The sequence below is a fragment of the Camellia sinensis genome, chromosome 5 (assembly GCF_055761805.1).
Source record: "Camellia sinensis isolate YWXY chromosome 5, ASM5576180v1, whole genome shotgun sequence".
Classification (NCBI taxonomy): domain Eukaryota; kingdom Viridiplantae; phylum Streptophyta; class Magnoliopsida; order Ericales; family Theaceae; genus Camellia; species Camellia sinensis.
Window position 1 is genome coordinate 185,133,897 of NC_138965.1, and position 12,424 is coordinate 185,146,320.

At 33.7% G+C, this 12,424-nt stretch overlaps 1 protein-coding gene across 11 annotated transcripts in view; it reads right to left on the reverse strand.

Annotated features, from left to right (window-relative positions):
* Positions 1-12,173, reverse strand: part of LOC114271799 (uncharacterized) — a 206,716-nt gene extending 194,543 nt beyond the window's left edge. The window contains exons 1-8 of one of the 11 annotated variants that reach the window (XR_014330694.1): positions 11,629-12,169; positions 9,847-10,088; positions 9,610-9,732; positions 9,326-9,442; positions 9,021-9,203; positions 7,856-7,997; positions 2,637-2,701; positions 1,823-1,973 (exon numbers count right to left, since the gene is read on the reverse strand). Coding sequence is in view for 9 of the 11 variants with exons in the window: in XM_082870716.1 (XP_082726842.1) it covers positions 1,715-1,962; positions 7,856-7,997; positions 9,021-9,203; positions 9,326-9,442; positions 9,610-9,732; positions 9,847-10,088; positions 11,629-11,983 (1,410 nt within the window). In the remaining 2 variants the exon portion in view is untranslated. Of the gene's footprint in view, positions 1-1,562; positions 1,974-2,463; positions 2,702-7,662; positions 7,749-7,855; positions 7,998-9,020; positions 9,204-9,325; positions 9,443-9,609; positions 9,733-9,846; positions 10,099-11,628 lie in introns of those variants that run through there. The other 10 variants (XM_028213441.2, XM_082870720.1, XR_014330695.1 and 7 more) reach the window with 10 other exon arrangements.
* Positions 12,174-12,424: the final 251 nt, after the last annotated feature.

Sequence of the window (12,424 nt, forward strand, 5' to 3'; positions counted from 1 at the left end):
CTCACAGTGATGTGATGTTTTGATCTTAATTTATTTTTATTTTATTTTTTTTACTCATTATCATGTCATTAATGTTCCATTAAAGCATTAAAATTAATGCTCTAAATCATTGCGCTTGGATTAGAGCGTATCACATTATCCGTACTTGGAGTAGTTTTGGTCACGTGGTGTGGTGTGGTGTGGTGTGGTGTGTGATGTTGTGGAGAGGATTTGGGATACGGGTTATGATATCACGCGTACCGTCACACTTGGTCAGATTTATTTTGATTATATTTTAATGATTTAAATTATTTATATTATAACATATAAAAAATAAAATTAATCGGATAAATATAATTGCGTGATCAAGTTAAATAATAATCTTAAGAAATTATTAAAATTATACTATTTTTTTATTTTTTTAAACAAAAACGTGAATTTAATTTATAAAAGTTTAATTAATTTAAATATTTTTATAATATATATTCAATAAATCTTATCATATGAACGATTCGAATAATTGTCCTCATGAACACCCAATAGCCCGTCTTAATCATGTCCAGTCTATAGACCACACTAAGGCTATATTTGTTTGGGCGGACTGAATTAGGTTGAATTAACATTCTCGTGACTAATAGTCCAAGGACTATGAATTTGTATCCTTTCTTAGGTTTGGACTGAGTTAGGATTATAATTATGGACTAATAATCCAGACTTTGGCTTAATCTTTCAATTTATATCTCACCCTCCTTTATGGGATTGAATAATCCATCATATGTGGAATACTATATCCGAATGGATTATTAGTCTGTACTTTAATTATTTGACCAAATATCAAATTAATAATTTTATTGGATTATTAATCTAATCCTAAACTCATGTCTACCCAAACAAACATAACCTTATGGATACCATCACCTATCATTATGGACTATAAAAACAAATTATTTCATTACAAAATATAAATTCTATCAAAAGAGGGTGGCGCCAGTTGCATTTGAGGAAGCTGTGTTTGGCATTGGCTAATAGTTATTTCTTGTGTTGGGAGATTTTTAGTTTGACTTTTTTATCGTCTTTTGGTTTGAATTTTTTTTAATTTTTTTGACTTTTATGAGAAAAAAAAATATAATGAAAATGGATTAGATGTGATATTTTGTCTTATTAATTTATTTAGCATATTTTGTTATTTTTTGCTTTTTTTAACCTCAAAATGATAGCCAAACCAGGGCTAAATTGAAGAAATTAAGTGTATATATATATATATAATTTAGGGGTTTTTTTTTTAAGGTCCCTGGTATTATGATTTTATAGCATAAAGGACATCAAATATTTTTATGTCTAAGGTCCCTCAACAATATTTTCATAATGTCTAAGGTCCCTTAACCTTGATCCAGAGAAATTTCAGTCCAGAGAAATTTCAGTCCAGAGAAATTTGGTCCAGAGAAATTTCAGTGCAGAGAAAATTGGTCAGAGAAATTCTGGCCCAGAGAAATTTCTCTGGACGACATTTCTCTGGATGAGTTTCTCTACTTTTCTTCTCATTCACATCCAAATCATTGTGATTCATTAGGTAAACAACATTGTTCAACTGAATTCAACTGGAACCAGAGAAATTTGGCCCAGAGAAATTTCAATGCAGAGAAAATTGGTCAGAGAAATTCTGGCCCAGAGAAATTTCTCTGGACCAAATTTCTCTGGATGAGTTTCTCTACTTTTCTTCTCATTCACATCCAAATCATTGTGATTCATTAGGTAAGCAACATTGTTCAACTGAATTCAACTGGAAAAATTCCACATTGTAATATGTAAGCAACATTAGAATGGGATAACAATGGCAACTTACCAGAACCAGAGAAATTTTGGAAAAATCTGGGTTTGATTCTCCATCATTGTTGCTACTGTTGTTACCATCTCCACTGTCACTCGACTCCGGAGACCCAAATGCCCCAACTGTGGCACAAGTCTTTAAGTAGGAATGCTTCCCTATATTAAAACTATGAAGCTTTTTATCAGATTCCAAATCAAATTTCCAGAGAAAATTCTATCCATAAAATTTCTCTGGACATCACAGAGAAAATTTCAAATTTCTCTGAACAAATCACATAAAAAATTTCAGAAAAAATTTCAAAATTCTATCCACTATAGAACCAATCGATTTTGCGGTGACTTGGATATATATTCACAGAGAAAATCCCATCACCAAAGAATTTCTCTGGATTTAAAACCAGAGAAATTTTCTGCATCACCAAAAAAAAAAAAAAAAAAAAAAAAAAAAAAAAAAAAACAACACAACAACAACAACAACTCAGAGAAATTATGTTTTTGGTCTTTGAAATTTCTCTGGACACTTCAACCCAGAGAAATTCAATTGGGTTGATCCAGAGAAATTATCTGGTTTGTCTTGATAATTTCGTATTCTTATTTGCTAGTGTCCTAATTTTTACAGAGATAGTCAAGGAAATACTAAAAGAACGCCTATCAAACTTGAAAAAGAATACATTCATTTTCATTATCATCAAACAATTTTCAGTAACATACACTGCAAATAACTGAAACAGCAAGTAGTAGACATTCGAAAGCAAAAGAATATGTTTAACTGGGGAGACATTAACAATTGATTCTATAAAATACACAAAATTATGAAGAAATTTACTCACTTCAGCATGGGAGATAAAAGAAAAATATCAACACAATCTCTTAAAAACACCCAATTGCACACTATCTGCAATATCAAGAGATGAGGGTAAAAAAAAAAATTAACAAAAAAAATAAAGCTGAATTCTTATGAATCTCATCTACTAATCACTGAAAATGGAAAATTGCCCTCTAAATTAAGTATTAGTAAAGGAGCAAATGTACTGAGAAGAACAAATTTTATATTTTTTAACCTACATCCGAGGAATTCAAAGAAAAAGGCTTCAATATCCAGAATTTACAATCTGAACTCTAAATCACCAAGTTTAAGAAATTAATTGCTGATTACAAAACAAGTAAACATAAAGAATAATAATAATAGTACATAAACAATTATCAGATCCAGAATTAAATCAAAAGAATTCAAAATGAAAAACCAAAGACCTTCCGAGAATTCCATGAACCATGACGACAAGATGATCAGCGGAAGAAGCAAGAGATTGGTTACAACTCCAAACATCTTGTGCTCCATTGATCGATTCCGACGAGCACACACCATTCTCTGATGTACCGTTTTCCATTACTCTCTCCCTCTCTCTCAGTTATGCATTGGCAAAGCGATAGTCAAAAACTTCGATAGAGAATTTCACAGTCGATCGATCTTCGAGTTGTTGAAAATAATCGAGAAAAAATCGTCCAACAGGGAGAGAGAGAGAGGGGTGTCAATGGGTTTGACTGAAATTTGTCTGATATATGTTTACGACCTTAGACATCAAAAAATAATTTTGTGGACCTCTTCCATTACGAAAAATGAGAGAGGGACCCTAGACCGATTTTCCCTATAATTTATGTACGTTTTAATTTGTCATTTGTTGATCTTGAAAATTCGTCCTCGGCTACTGTCATTGTCATTTATCATCTTTAAAATATTGTTTGAGCACCTTAAACTGATTGGATTATCATTTGTTATCTGTAGAAAAAATTTCAAACAGCTTTCTCATTTCAATTTTTTTTTTCTTTTTTCTTACAATCAACTTAAACTAATTGGACTGTCGTTTATTACCTCTTCAGAAAATTGAACACTTTGCTTGTTTACTTGGTCCTGTATGCTAAAATTTAATATTTTATTTTATGTCCAACTTAACTTAATCTAATTAAAGTTCGTCAAGTAAATCATTTATATAAAAAATTAAATTAATTGAATAATGTTTACTATATGCTTGAATCGGCTTTGTATTAAAAAAATGAATAATTATACTTTAATTATACTCATCATTCATTTTTTACATATAAAATTGATTCCGAACATAAGATTATCATTATCTAATTAATTTAATTTTTTTGTATGAATAATTCACTTGACAAACTTTAAAATATGAAGAACTTGGATCACTGAATTTGACCCCAAAAATGGGCCTACTGTTAAAACTGGACGGTCCAGTCCATGTTTGTAAACAACAATGATACATCCATCTAAATGAAAGAGGGGAAATTTGGCTATAAACCCCCTTTACCTTCCTTTAATTGTTAAAAGGACTAAAAAAAAAATTATACTTTTTAAACCCCCTCATAATTATAAAGTCTTGCATAAAGGACAAAATTTATAATTTAAATATTTTATTAGACTATTATACCCTCAACTAAATTTTCCCACATTTTCCACCCACTCTTTCCCCACCTTCTCTGTCTCTCTCCTCCCTCTTTCCCTTCCAGATCTGAAGCTCTATTTCTCGACAATTTTGGTAACTTCTTCTCCGGCGATGATAGCAACGTCATCGTCATCACTCTCCTAGCCAAGTCCAGTTAGTTATCAAGCAAAACTCCAACGATCAACAATGCCGAAACTGATCTCTACGATGAACTCATCAAGAACATCGGGAATGAAATCAACTACGGGCCGAAAATTTGCCCTCCGGTGCCGGAATCGAAGGAGATCGTCTACGAGGAGAAACAGATCGTCTCTAAATTGAGGCATGTTTGGTGGAGTTGTTTGGTTATACATATTTTTTTAAACACAGATTTGAGTTTTGAATATATGTGTGTATATATATATATATATATTTGTGTGTATGAGTGTTGTTGAACACATGTATTCTTTTCATTGCGATTTGTGATTGTTGATCGAGTTTTAGAAGTTTTTCTTCTCAATTAGATATGTTGATTTGTTGATTAATTTGTTTTGTTTTTGTTTGTTTGTTTGTTTTTTATTTATTTTTGTTGTTTTGTATCTAATTTCATTTGACAGAATCAGAGTAAAATTTTACTCTGGTTCTATTGCTCTGTTTTTTTCATTTGACAGAACCAGAGTAAAATTTTACTTTTATACAGAGTAAAATTTTACTTTTGTGTAGAGTCTTACATTTTACTCATTTTTCCGAGTAAAATTTTACTTTTATACAGAGTAAAATTTTACTTTTAGTTTCAGAGTGTAAAATTTTACTTTTATACAGAGTAAAATTTTACTTTTATACAGAGTAAAATTTTACTTTTAGTTTCAGAGTGTAACATTTTTCTCTTATTCAGAGTAAAATTTTACTTTTATACAGAGTAAAATTTTACTTTTAGTTTCAAAATGTAAAATTTTACTTTCATACAGAGTAAAATTTTACTTTCATACAGAGTAAAATTTTACTTTTAGTTTCAGAATGTAAAATTTTACTTTCACACAGAGTAAAATTTTACTTTCATACAGAGTAAAATTTTACTTTTAGTTTCAGAATGTAAAATTTTACTTTTATACAGTGTAAAATTTTACTTTCATACAAAGTAAAATTTTACTTTTATGAAATATATAGTGAAGATGACTTAATAGGAGAGCTGATAGATATGAGGGTAATATAGTAAAAGAAACAAGTTTTAAAATATTAGGGGATTTTGAAAGTACTTATATAATTCTTGTCCTTTTAAAAGACAAATTAGATAGTGAGGGGGCTATCACCAAATCCCCCATGAAAGAACTCTAATGAGCTCTAATAACAAGAAAAAATATAAATAAAAATAAAAAACAAGACACAAACGTCACTATCACAATGGGACTCACTCTCAATTAGAGCTCATTTATTAGAATTCTAAAACTTTTTGGGCTTTGTTTGGTTTGTTTTTCAAAAAAAGTTATGGGAAAAATTTTAACTATTAGGCACCTCATCTCAACATGTTTTTGTCTCCTTACACTTTTGATTTTTTTTAAATTGTCAAAAACAAAAACAAAAAAAAAAAAAAAAAGGAAAATTTAAGAATTAGGAGTCCACTCAAAACCTCACTCAATCTTGAGTGCACTGGACCTGCAAACCTGCAGAGATCCAGAGAGATCTGCTCACTTTGTGCTTGATAGTGTGCTTGAGCTAAGGACTGTCGGTAGAGATCCAAAGGAGCATGTACATTATGCACTTGACAGAAAGCTCGAGTGGGCTAGTGCACCTTCTATGCTCTTGCTTTAGGATTCAAGTGAGAACCCTTAAATAGAGGTGTGCTCACTACCAGCTCGACAAGGCTATTGAGCGAGCATGTGGAAATTGGACCGCTTCGATTCTTGATTAGGATAAGAGAGGCACGAGATAAAACAGGTTAAGCAATCTTGAGAGTTCTCACACTTGTTTGTGCGTATCCCCTCATTAGCTTGATTTAGGTCTAGATTGAGTGCTCTTGCATAAAAACTCTAACTGCATAATGTGATCCCTTCAACCATGGTCTGTGGGTAGCGAAGCAGTCAGAGTACAGAGATCAAAACGAGAAGCTACATGGAGCATTATAGGATCAGAGAAGGCTGACTGGGTCAAAACCTTGTATAGTAGAGATCAAGTGCAAGGAGCACCTCTTGAAAATTTCCAAGTTAGGTGAATGATGGTAGAGATCAAGTGCAAGGAGCACTTCTGGAAAATTTCCAAGTTAGGTGAACGGGGTAAGGGTTGTAACTCCTAGCATCATAAATCTTATAATTGTGGGTTCTATAGTGGATTTTGTGATTGGTTCGAATCATGGTTTTCTTCCTTGGGATAGTTCTCCTTGAAGTTAAGGTTTCCACTTAAAATTATGCATCTCCATAGAAGGCCCACTGGGAAACAATGAAGCACGGACACGCGACACGCGACACGGGCACGCAAAAACGTAAATTTTTAAAAAATAAGGAACACGACACGTTGGGGGCACGTTCAGTATATATAATTAATTTTATTTATTATATGTTATAAAATTATTTAAAAAATCAAATAAAGGTAATAAAATATACAAAACAAAATTGTTTCAAAATTTCCTATAATAAAATTAATAAACATACATTATTAAAATTATATACTCAAATAATAGAAAAGAAAATAAAATCAGAATAAAATAAAAAATAAAAGAAAAGAAAAAATTAAATAAAATCAGAATAAAATAAAAAATAAAAGAAAAGAAAAAATTAAATTAAATTAAAATAAAAAAAAAGAAAAAAATAAAATTAAAATCAGAATAAAAGAAAAAAAAATAAAAGAAAAAAATAAAATAAAATCAGACGGGTTCGATCGTCTGAGGAAAGAAGAGTTGAGAGAGAGAGAGAGCGACTGACGATCGACGAAGAATGAAAATCGCAGATCGCAGATCGCAGATCGAAGAAGAGGTGTACCTTAACGACGAAGGGCGAGAGACGATCGACGATAGACGACCGACGACAGACGCCCGACGAGGAGTGACGATCGACGAGGAGAGAAGACGAAGACGAACGACGAAGTCAGGTGCTCTCTTTCTCACCCTTTCTCTGCTGTTTCTCTACTCTTCGAAGTAGTTTGAAGTAGATTAGGGCAAAATCGCGGATCTGTTTTTGCTTATTTACAAATCGACCCCAAAGATATTTAGTAAATTGTGAAATTGCCCCCGCGTGTGTCCCAAACGTGTCTATAACGTGTCCTAAACGTGTCCGGATGTTGAAAAATTAAAAAAAAAAAAAAAATGGGACACTCTCTGATGAGTGTCGGACACGTGTCAACCGCGTGTCCGACGCGTGTCTGTGTCCGACACGTGTCTGACACGGGTACGGAGCCCTCGGAGAGGTGTCCGTGCTTCATAGCTGGGAAATATCAAGGTAAAGATCTTTTTGTTTGCTTTTCAATTATTCGCTGTGAACAAGTGTCCAGAACATGAAGGATGACAAGATGTAAAATCTGAAAGTTGAGAAAAAGTAACCTCAAAAACAATTTTGTTGTCAAGTTTGACAATCAAAATCCGCATAAAATAATAACCCAGAAGCAAAAGATAAATAGTATCCTACCTAGCACAAGAGCAGCGCCAAACCATCCAGTCAAGCCCCACCTTTCGCCAAGAAGAAACCATGCAAAACCAGCACCCCATACTGGCTCCAAGCCATAAATTATAGCAGTTTCGGTGGCTGATACATCACGCATAGCATCCATCTGCATAATCAATCAAATTCATCTCAGAAACATTGCCAAATTATCCCAAACATGAAGGAAATAAATTTGTCATCTGAGAGCCGGTGGATTTAAAAGAGGGGTTCCCACTAAGACACTCATGCTGCAGTGCCTTGATTTCAACTTTCTCTTCTTTCCCTGTTTCTGTGCGAAATCTCGCCCTCAGTAAGTTATATCCTATCAGAACACAAACCTCAAGCTGTCAATGGGTTTCACAAGAGGGAAGCCGGATATATCCATATTATTTTTTCCCACCTGCCACTCTATCAAGGTTTTAAAAATAACCCGCAACTGTTGCGTAATGGTTTCGGTGGTCACTGCTACCAATATGGCCACTGCAACTGATGTGACTGAAATTCACAACCGTAACAGCAGCCACCATAACATAAAGGCTGTAACAGTCCTTATACCGCCGTTACAGCACCGTTGTGACTGTTACTTTTTTGTTTTGAATAGATTTTTTATATATGACCCAGTTTTCAGCCTTTTTCTTTTTCTTTATTTTTTCTAACTGTGAAATGATAGAAAAAGGCACATAGAACTTTTGCAGAAATGTTAGATCTACATTCTTTAAAAGTCCAATCTTCAAGTTTTAAAAGATTTAAGTTGCTATCAAAGTTAAATAAAACTTTCATTACTTTCTCTCTTGATTCATTGTTTACTAACTTATATCTGTTTGGATTTAGATTCAATTTGTTAAACAATGCGTCAAATTATATACTTTTACATTAGTATGTTGGCAATGGCATTTTGTATTATGACCTTATGTTCATGAGACTTATCATTTTAATATCAAACAAGCTTCATGATTTTATCATTTTAATATAAAAAGGAATGTCAAATGTTTGCAGAAGGCTTTTACACGTAAGTTGTGTTTAGTCATTTGTAAGGAACCACACAAAAATGAAAAAGCAAAAACATAAAAATAAAAAATTAATTAATTGATTGATTAATCAAATAAAAAATAGAAGTTTATATGCTGAGGCAAACGCAAAAGGATTTTACCTCTACCCATAAGCATAACCCTGTTGAAAATACACCAGTGTAAAGTGCAGGTAACCATGGAAATGCTGCCATCCAATCCCAAAACATTGTCCATGTCCACAATGAGGGATTACCTTCGTGGATGCCACCAATCCAGCCTCCAAGGAAGTACCACATAGTTGATAAGAGAGCAATAACACATACCTGCATGGAATAGAATTTCAAACCATGAATGAAAGTCAATTAGCTGGAACATTAATTTTCACATGGAACTGCATTATTTAAGGAAGAAGCAGCGCCAGCTTAAGCACGCCTAATTATCTAACCTCATATCCAAGGAGTGCTAAGAAGTTCTCTTTATCAGTACTTCTTGAAATATGTTCTGTTCTTAGCATATGGATCCCAAAAAATACAGCACTCAAAAAGTTCAACAAATCACCAACCTGAAATGAGTTGATGGAAGACATGACTAATTTATATTAGTTTGAACGCAATCAAATGCTCAGAGCAACAAACTCCAATAAAAAAATTATTTTTCCTATATTTTTCTTATTGGCATATCCTACAAAATGCATGGAAGAACAACTGGTAGGACTAGCTCAATACTTACACTAGGAGGTGACCCACTGGATTCCATCATTGCGATTCCGAAAATAGACATTAGAGCCCCAAACCTGGTACGGGCAGGAACTATGGCTCCTAGCATTCCATCAAGCAAGGGAACCACAATTACCTGATTTATTCACCAAACATTTGTTAAAATAGAGCCGCTAAGAACTCTCAGAGACTGATATACTTCCAGTTAATAAACTTAGAGTGCAAATGAATTTCTGATGAGCTTTCTTACAGTGAACATGGAAATAAAAGATTTACGCCCAGCATCTGACGTTAGCAGTCCAAGTGCCTGCATAAGATAGCCTAAACTGGCCCAGAATCCCAACTCTATCCCAGCATTACAGGTCTGAGCATCACCCCGTGCATGTAAAACAAGAGGGATAAATGGAATCGCTGACATTGCAAATCGCACAACGGTGAAGGCTGCTGGATCCATGATTGCTTCGACCTCTTTCACTACCAGAATGTTACTAGCTACAAGGAACTAATAACTCTTTTAGAAAATATTGATCCCTGCAGTGAAGATGCACTAAAATGTTTTTACAGTATATGCAAAAATATTACCCAACAAACAATATATTATTTGGCACAAATGATCAGTACTTACAGGCAAGGCTCTTCCTTTACAAGTCAAGAATGTGCAAGCAACAACATACCATGCATTCTTAGGTAAGTAGGTTTTGGCCTAAGACAGGCATTTTCAAGAAGGTGGCATGTCCATGTCCGACACATGTTAGACACTAACACTAGTCGGACATTTTCCAACACGTATCAAACATACGTCCAAACGTGTACTAATATTTGTTTAAAGTTCTTTTAGACTTGGACATGTTCATGTTTCAGATCAATAAATCCACAACCTTATTGATGGGAACCACAGCCATGACAGGCCCCCTCTCACATGAGTAGGCTCCACCATGAGAGAGAGGGGTAATAGAACCATAAAAAAAGATGGCAGAATTAGTGCTGTTCTATGTTTTATTATAATTAGGAATTCAATTTTTTACTTGAATTGTTTTGACACTATTGTATCAACATATCTAATCAAAAAAAATTCATAAATTAAAATCCATGTAAATCACAAAATGATATATCTCTCCTATAACCCACAATACAATTTCTTTCAAAACCCCATCATGTATTTTGAAAAGTGAGAAAAACATGACAAAAACCATTCTCTCTAAATCTACATATTCTTGTCAGGACATATGAATTTGGCTCACAAGCAAGCATCAATTTCAATAGGATTCAGATTAAGTGCCTAGCAAAGATAACGCAGCAGAACAAGCTCATCATATACTCAACTAAACTAAAAAAACCTTGATCCCAATTTCTTGAGGTTAGATACATGGATCTGTATTTTGAAATTGGATTGAGAATTAAAAGCCATACATTAATCCAGAATCCTATATCATAAATTGATCCAGGGCACAAAATGGAAACCATTATTACGAAAAAGGCTAATAAAATACTGAATTGGCAGCCACAACTTCTATCAGTTGAGGCAATGACCCTGAATTTAACAAATGGACCAATTCTAGTGACAGATTTGTACTTCCAATTGCTTTTTCAGTCGCATGGTCATTCAAAATCATGCAGCAGTCAAAAGCTCTTCAAACCCAACTGAGAGACATAAGATTGCAACATGTGGCAAGTAATACAACACCAACCAACTACATTAAAGCCTCCTCTTCTTCTAACTAACCTTTCCAATACACAGAAACTCTCAAAATTAAGCATCCCGGTCTCAAAATCTTTGTCAATAATCTAATATATATTACTTCAGAATATTCTTCTTCTTCTTCTTTTTCTTTTTTTTTTTCTTTTTTGAAGTTATGGTAAGTTTCAGTAATTGATCCACCACATTATGTTTCCATATGATCAATGTATTCGAAGATTACAGCTACAACAATCAAATTGACAACGTTTTCGAAAACAATTCATAAACCATTGCTCTAAAGAGAAACAATGAAAGTTATTATAAACATAAATTAGAGAGAAATGAAAAGCTTACCATGAACAACAGTGATGAGATTGAGCAAAACGATGCTTCTAACTTTGGTCGAAGCAAATAAGATCCTTCTCCACGAAGATCGCCTCCTGAGCAACGATTTGAGACTCAAATTTGTCCTCTTTCGGGACTGAGGTCGATTAACAGAGACCTCATTCTTTGAATTATCCCCAAATGTTTCTGGTATTACAGATTTCTTCACTCTCTTCCTGCCATTGTGAGCAGAAGAAATAGACGATGACGAAGAAGATGAATCTAGGGAGGAAGTGGTGAGACGAGTCAGCTTTTTGTGAATCAAACGGAATGCGAAGAGGATTGAGGAATTCAAAGAAGAACAACGACAATTTGAGAATTTCATCGGAGTCACCTATTCTCTTCCATCGCCAGGTCCACGGTGGTGATGATGGTGAAGCCATGCTTGAGCTTCAAGACCACACCTCTCTCTAGATTTTCTCTCTGCATTTCGCAACTGCAAATCCGGTGACCGTAGCAACCCAATTGCTGAGGAGTGCAGCAATTAAGGGTTGACACGTAAGAAAATGTCGGCTAGACCACACCTCTCTCAATTACTATTAGTAAATCAAAAATGTTAGAGCACTCAAAAATTCTACCAAAAATTTTATTAAATGTCGTGTGGGACTCACATGGGACCCATATTGTGTGGGTCCCATAATCATGTGAGACATTTAATAAAATTTTTGGTAGAATATTTGGGGTCTCTAACATTACTCTTAGTTTTAAACATGTTGTAGTAAATTATTTCTTGACTCTTTACATTTTGAAATTTTTCCACAAAGAC